Below are 7,500 nucleotides of genomic sequence, written 5' to 3' on the forward strand. Positions count from 1 at the left end.
AGTTGCTTTCCACCAAAGAAATCCGTCAGCAACTTCTGCACTTTGGGAATGCGAGTTGATCCGCCAACCAACACGATGTCGTCAATCGCACTCTTGTCCATCTTGGCGTCTACAAGAGCCCTTTCCACAGGAATTAGCGTCTGCCGGAACAGGTCGGAGCACAGCTCTTCGAACCTGGCTCTTGTGATGCTGCTGTACAAGTCAATGCCTTCGAACAGGGACTCGATCTCCACGCTGGCTTGAGAACACGACGACAGTGTTCGTTTGGCGCGCTCGCACGCTGTTCTCAGACGTCGCATGGCTCGCTTGTTGCCGCTTATGTCCTTCTTGAACTTCCTACGGAACTCGTTCCGGAAGTGCTCCACCAGTCGGTTGTCGAAATCTTCTCCGCCCAAATGCGTGTCGCCAGCCGTCGACTTCACCTCAAAGATGCCGTCGTCGATGCTCAGCACTGACACGTCAAACGTGCCGCCTCCCAGATCGAAGATCAGCACGTGCCGCTCCTTGCTGGACAACGAGACGGCCGCTGCAGTCTTATCCAGACCGTAGGCGATGGCGGCAGCCGACGGCTCGTTGATGATGCGACAACGTTCAGCCCCGCGATGGTGCCGGCGTCTTTGGTGGCCTGACGCTGAGAGTCGTTGAAGTAGGCAGGCACGGTGATGACTGCGTCGCTCACCTTGCCTCCTAAGTACGCCTCAGCCGTCTCCTTCATCTTGCTCAGCACCATGGAAGAGATCTCTTCGGGGTTGAAGCTCTTCTGCTCTCCCTTCAAGCTCACGCTGATCTTGGCTTTGCCGCCCGAGTTCACCACCTGGAAAGGCCAGTGCTTCATGTCGCTCTGAACGGTGTCGTCGCTGAACTTGCGTCCGATCAGTCGCTTGGCGTCGAACACTGTGTTCGCAGGGTTCATGGCCGCCTGGTTCTTGGCGGCGTCGCCGATCAGCCGCTCCGTGTCGGTGAACGCCACGTACGAAGGGGTGGTTCTGTTGCCTTGGTCGTTGGCGATGATGTTCACCTTGCCTTGCTGGAACACGCCCACGCACGAGTACGTCGTGCCCAGGTCGATGCCGATCACGGGGCCTACCATCTCGTCTCCTCTGCTCACTCACTCGACGTGCCAATTCAAAATACTCTTCTCTTGCTCTCCTCTCTTATGCGAAAGCCTTTACTAATCGGGAAATCGCCTTGTCAATGTGTGTCACTCTTGCACTTCTCTTTTGCTCTCTTCTGTAATCCTTTGCTTTCTTCTGTAATCCGTAGACTTTTCTACTAGTTAGGATGTTTTCTTGCTTGCACGTTAGAAAGACACTGTTGTATGTATGTATGTACACTCTTGGACTGTCCTCTTGGCGAATTCTTTTCCTTTCGTGTGCTGTTGCGAGCGTGATTCTGACGCCACTGACTTCCCGCCGCGGTATATATGTGAGCGAATCATTTCGGGAACATCGGTGAAGGTTCCGGAATGTTCTCGCTCGCTCTCTCAGAAAACGTGTCGAATGAAGGGATGACTAAAGTGTTCCTACGATTGCATAAAACAATATCAACATCCTGTTTATACGTGTAGATTACTAAGAAAAGTATTTTTACCTACATTACGTTATACGTAACAAGGAAGACACTCTTGATAAATGAATTACCATTACATCAGCAGTGGAAATAGGCTTTAAATATTCTAGAATTCAGTGGCAATAGAAAAAAATAAAGATGTTTGATCTCTGAATGTGATCATGTTCACGAAAGTGTAATATCAATGACCTACATCTCTTAACATCAAAGCAAGGCATATAAGGTCCTATTCATGTTGCAACATCGCCAGTTAATTTTCATCATATTCTATCATCCCTGCATTTCATCATTTCGAAATTTCTAACGCCATTGTGAGTCACATTACAGGGTCTGTAAATCTCAAGTCTTTTAAGAAATATATATACAAATATGAACTAATATGCATAATGAAGTCTCATTCAATCTTTATTTCACCGCGAAACCATGGACTTTGCAGATTGATGCTTTGAGATCATGCACCGCCTGAGTCGATCCCGATGGATTTAAATGGATCATGGAGCAAACACATACATTCATCTGTCCTTATATATACATATATATATATATATATATATATATATATATATATATATATATACATATATATACATACACTACACACACACACACACACACACACACACACACACACACACACACACACACACACACACATATATATATATATATATATATATATATATACATATACATATATACATATATATATATATTTGTATATTTATATATGTATGAATGACTAAATATATATATAGGTGTATATTTGTATACACACACACACACACACACACACACACACACACACACACACACACACATATATATATATATATATATATATATATATATATATATATACATATACACATATACATACATATACATATATATGCAAATATATACATATACATATATATATGTATACACATACATATATATATATATATATATATATATATATATATATATATATATATATATGTATGTATGTATATATATGTATATATGTATACATATATGTATAATATGTATATAAATATATATATATATATGCAAATATATATACATACATATAGACATATATCATCATCATCATCATCATCAGCCTGTATCGTTCCACTGCAGGACGTAGGCCTCTCTCAATCTTTTCCAGTCATTCCGGTCTTGTGTCCTCTGGTTCCAATTTACTTATTTCATCCCGCCATCTAGTCATTGGTCTTTCCCTTGGTCTTATTGTGTCGTGTATTTCCCATTCTATTGTTTTATTTGTCCACCTGTTGTCCTGTCTATGATATATATATGTCTAGCCCACTGCCACTTTTTCTTCTTAATGCTCTTGAGTATATTCTCTATATTAGTTTGTTGCCTGATCCATGTGGCTCTTTTCTTGTCTCTTAAGCTAACTCCTAGCATAAGCCTTTCCATTCCTCTTTGAGCACTTACTAATTTCCTCTCTAGTGCCTTGGTATATATATATATATATATATATATATATATATATATATATATATATATATATATATATATATTTACTTATCATAGTATGATTCTGAAAAGTCAATGGTTTCTGGAATCGTCTCGCCTTGAGAATCATTAGTGATGAAACAGAGACTTTAAAGCTTAGGAAATTTATCAGCCATATTAATTCATAGATATATATATATATTTTCGAATAACCTGTATCTCTGTAGACCTTTTCATAAAAAAAAGTGTAAAAAAGAATTTACATAAATAATACTAACGATGAAAAACAATAAAAAATAGACGTTGAAACTCCAGCATATGTGGGAGAATTATACCTCTTTTTCATTAATATAAAGGTCGAATACGAAAATTTTAAATTTTTATTGATACCGTAATTTGTTCTTGACATTTAGCTCAAGAACTTTCTCGAGTTTTATCCAACTTACTAAATAATCATTTTTCCAATCCTATTTTCACAGAGAAAACAATGTGCTCATTTACCTACCAAGGGTATCTTCCTCACTAAATATATCACAATCTAGGTATAAATAACTTTCTTGGTAACCAATAAGCATAAACAGGATATAAATATTGTACAATGCAAGTTTACATAATCTTTAGTCATCCCTTCATTCGACACGTTTTCTGAGAGAGCGAGCGAGAACATTCCGGAACCTTCACCGATGTTCCCGAAATGATTCGCTCACATATATACCGCGGCGGGAAGTCAGTGGCGTCAGAATCACGCTCGCAACAGCACACGAAAGGAAAAGAATTCACCAAGAAGACAGTCCAAGAGTGTACATACATACATACAACAGTGTCTTTCTAACGTGCAAGCAAGAAAATCATTCGTAGAAAAGTCTACGAATCACAGAAGAGAGCAAAAGAAAAGTGCAAGAGTGACACACATTGACAAGGCGATTTCCCTAACGCGCAAGAAAAGGATTACTAGATTAGTAAAGGCTATCGCATAAGAGAGGAGAGCAAGAGAAGAGCATTTTGAATTGGCACCTCGAGTGAGTGAGCAGCAGAGACGAGATGGCAGGCCCCGTGATCGGCATCGACCTGGGCACGACGTACTCGTGCGTGGGCGTGTTCCAGCAAGGCAAGGTGGACATCATCGCCAACGACCAAGGCAACAGAACCACCCCTTCGTACGTGGCGTTCACCGACACGGAGCGGCTGATCGGCGACGCCGCCAAGAACCAGGCGGCCATCAACCCTGCGAACACAGTGTTCGACGCCAAGCGACTGATCGGACGCAAGTTCAGCGACGACACCGTTCAGAGCGACATGAAGCACTGGCCTTTCCAGGTGGTGAACTCGGGCGGCAAAGCCAAGATCAGCGTGAGCTTGAAGGGAGAGCAGAAGAGCTTCAACCCCGAAGAGATCTCTTCCATGGTGCTGAGCAAGATGAAGGAGACGGCTGAGGCGTACTTAGGAGGCAAGGTGAGCGACGCAGTCATCACCGTGCCTGCCTACTTCAACGACTCTCAGCGTCAGGCCACCAAAGACGCCGGCACCATCGCTGGTCTGAACGTTGTCCGCATCATCAACGAGCCGACGGCCGCCGCCATCGCCTACGGTCTGGATAAGAAGGCAGCGGCCGGCTCGTTGTCCAGCAAGGAGCGGCACGTGCTGATCTTCGATCTGGGAGGCGGCACGTTTGACGTGTCAGTGCTGAGCATCGACGACGGCATCTTTGAGGTGAAGTCGACGGCTGGCGACACGCATTTGGGCGGCGAAGATTTCGACAACCGACTGGTGGAGCACTTCCGGAACGAGTTCCGTAGGAAGTTCAAGAAGGACATAAGCGGCAACAAGCGAGCCATGCGACGTCTGAGAACAGCGTGCGAGCGCGCCAAGCGAACACTGTCGTCGTGTTCTCAAGCCAGCGTGGAGATCGAGTCCCTGTTCGAAGGCATTGACTTGTACAGCAGCATCACAAGAGCCAGGTTCGAAGAGCTGTGCTCCGACCTGTTCCGGCAGACGCTAATTCCTGTGGAAAGGGCTCTTGTAGACGCCAAGATGGACAAGAGTGCGATTGACGACATCGTGTTGGTTGGCGGATCAACTCGCATTCCCAAAGTGCAGAAGTTGCTGACGGATTTCTTTGGTGGAAAGCAACTGAACAAGTCGATCAACCCCGACGAAGCAGTGGCTTACGGAGCCTCCATTCAGGGAGCCATCCTGCGAGGCGACCAATCGGAACAGCTGAATGACCTTCTACTGTTAGACGTGGCACCATTATCCCTTGGCATCGAAACAGCTGGAGGTGTGATGACCACGCTCATCCCACGCAATAGCACCATACCTACCAAACAGACGCAGGTGTTCTCCACGTACCAAGATAACCAAACAGGAGTCCTTATCCAGGTGTTCGAGGGAGAACGTGCCATGACCAGAGACAACAATTTACTTGGCAAGTTTGAACTGAGTGGAATTCCTGCCGCAGGTCGAGGAGTGCCCCAGATCGAGGTCTCCTTCGACGTGGACGCCAACGGCATCCTCAATGTGTGTGCACAAGACAAGTCGACGGGAAAGCTCAACCAAATCACCATCACCAACGACAAGGGTCGTCTGAGCAAAGAGGAAATCGATCGAATGGTGAAGGAGGCCGAGAAATTCGCCCAAGAGGACGCCAAACAACGCGAGAGAATCGAGGCCAAGAACAAGCTTGAATCGTTGTGTCTGAACCTGAAGAACACGTTGGAGGACGACAGTGTGTCGAGTAAGCTGACGGCGGAGGAGAAGAAGGCTGCTGCTGCCCAAGTTGACTCGACACTCACGTGGCTCGACAACAACCAACTGGCCGACAAGGAACAAGTGGAAGTTCAGCTGAACAAAGTGCAGGAAGCTTGGCGACCTTTGAGTGCCAAGATCCACGGCGCAACTTCTTCTCCAGGAAACAACTTCAGCTCGAATCCAAGCAGTTGTGGACGAGGACCAACCATTGAGGAAGTCGATTAGAGTTCCTCACTTTCTCTTTCGAAACTAGTCACTTCATCATCATAGCTCACTTTTCATATAAAAATGTATCATATCATCTCTAGTTTGTATTTCTATAAAACTATTTATTTTTGTACGTAATCTTTGCTATATCATAATTATGTATACATGTACTGTGCGACTGTGATACGCACATAACAAAATAAAGGCAAAAAAATGAGCTTGTATTTTAATGACAGTTCCTTCACACTTTACTCTACGAAAATGAATTATTACAGCAAATAAAGAAAACACAATGAATAAGATATTGAAAAGAAATGTATAGTAATCTATTGATAGCTGCATAATGGCACAAAGGAATAGAAAGAGAGGGAAACATAAAATCATAATATATTTGGTGAAGAATATGTTAACTTAATATACAATTGCTCATGCATTTCATCCTAGACGCATACAATATTCATCTAATCTTATGCACTTTTGAGATGTGCAAATCTTCATTTTTCACACTTGCTTAATATCAGGTGTTAAAGCTAAATGCATTTACAGTATTGTCTATAGAACATACTAGCTTTAAGATTATTAGATATTGTAAAACATTATTTCAAAATTACATGCCGATACGAAATTGAATTGCAACGAAGCAAACATTTAACGAACGCACTCAGATGCTTGCAGGAGAAGGAAAATGGGACACCGGAATTTATGGCAATGCAACATGAAAGGAATTGATAGCTTGTAATATTCGTTTCAGGATTAAACAGGATATCAAAGACACAACTGTGCATATGTGTGTGTGTGTTCTCTCTATCCTTCTTTCTCTGTCGCTCTAAATATATATAGAGAGATAAACAGACAGATAAATGTGTATATATGTATTGCACACACACACACACACACACACACATACACAGACACAGACACACACAGACACACACACACAAACACACACACATATACATATATATATATATATATATATATATATATATATATATATATATATATATATATATATATATATATATATACATATTTCAATGACAGGAGAGAGATAACACACACTTTTATCTATCAATCTACCCTCCACTCCCCTTAGAAAAAGAGGGAATAGAATTAGAAAAATGAAACTTTATGATTTCCGGTTTACTCAGCTAAAACCTCTCTTTGTTTGATCTCACTAGCACATACAATGCACGAGTGACATTTCCTTCACGGTGGACTCAATAAAAGGCGATTTATACAGTCTAGTATAAGGAAGACAATTATTAGAAATGCAGCATATCAATTGTATGACAGGGGCCCCGCACTACCAACCCCCTCCCCTGAAGCTAGCAAAATGGGATGCAAGTGTGAAGGTGATCAGACCCCTGCAATCAGATCCCCTTGAAATGAGGTCGCGTGGAAGGAGGGAATCTGAACAAAAACAGTGGGGAAGTTCCAGTGTATAACTCCTCAACGTTCAGCCTATCTTCCATTAAATAAGATATAGATTAAAACACTAGACAGTACTAA

The 7,500-nt window shown here is 42.7% G+C and overlaps 3 protein-coding genes across 3 annotated transcripts in view; 1 reads left to right on the forward strand and 2 right to left on the reverse strand.

Moving 5' to 3' along the window:
- The window catches only part of LOC147467729 (heat shock 70 kDa protein-like), a 1,184-nt gene extending 94 nt beyond the window's left edge, over positions 1-1,090 (reverse strand). The window contains exons 1-2 of the mRNA XM_086531034.1: positions 685-1,090; positions 1-631 (exon numbers count right to left, since the gene is read on the reverse strand). The exon at positions 1-631 is cut by the window's left edge and continues 94 nt beyond it. Of these exons, the coding sequence (XP_086387160.1) occupies positions 1-631; positions 685-1,090 (1,037 nt within the window). The remainder of the gene's footprint in view (positions 632-684) is intronic.
- LOC147467728 (heat shock 70 kDa protein-like) overlaps positions 1-1,419 on the reverse strand; it is a 2,436-nt gene extending 1,017 nt beyond the window's left edge. Inside the window, exon 1 of the mRNA XM_086530935.1 lies at positions 1-1,419. This exon is cut by the window's left edge and continues 1,017 nt beyond it. The gene's annotated coding sequence lies outside the window, so the exon portion shown is untranslated.
- A 2,328-nt stretch (positions 1,420-3,747) lies between these two features.
- Positions 3,748-6,247, forward strand: LOC122248443 (heat shock 70 kDa protein-like). Its single transcript, XM_086530936.1, has one exon. The coding sequence runs from the start codon at positions 4,075-4,077 to the stop codon at positions 6,004-6,006; it is 1,932 nt and encodes a 643-aa protein (XP_086387062.1). The 5' UTR covers positions 3,748-4,074; the 3' UTR covers positions 6,007-6,247.
- Positions 6,248-7,500: the final 1,253 nt, after the last annotated feature.

This window comes from Penaeus japonicus, unplaced genomic scaffold, assembly GCF_977035675.1.
Source record: "Penaeus japonicus unplaced genomic scaffold, GWHDUDI00000001_assembly GWHDUDI00000034, whole genome shotgun sequence".
Taxonomy (NCBI): domain Eukaryota; kingdom Metazoa; phylum Arthropoda; class Malacostraca; order Decapoda; family Penaeidae; genus Penaeus; species Penaeus japonicus.

Excerpts from the sequence above, each read along its gene's own strand:
- LOC122248443 (XM_086530936.1), top strand. The coding sequence starts at position 4,075 with ATGGCAGGCCCCGTGATCGGCATCGACCTGGGCACGACGTACTCGTGC.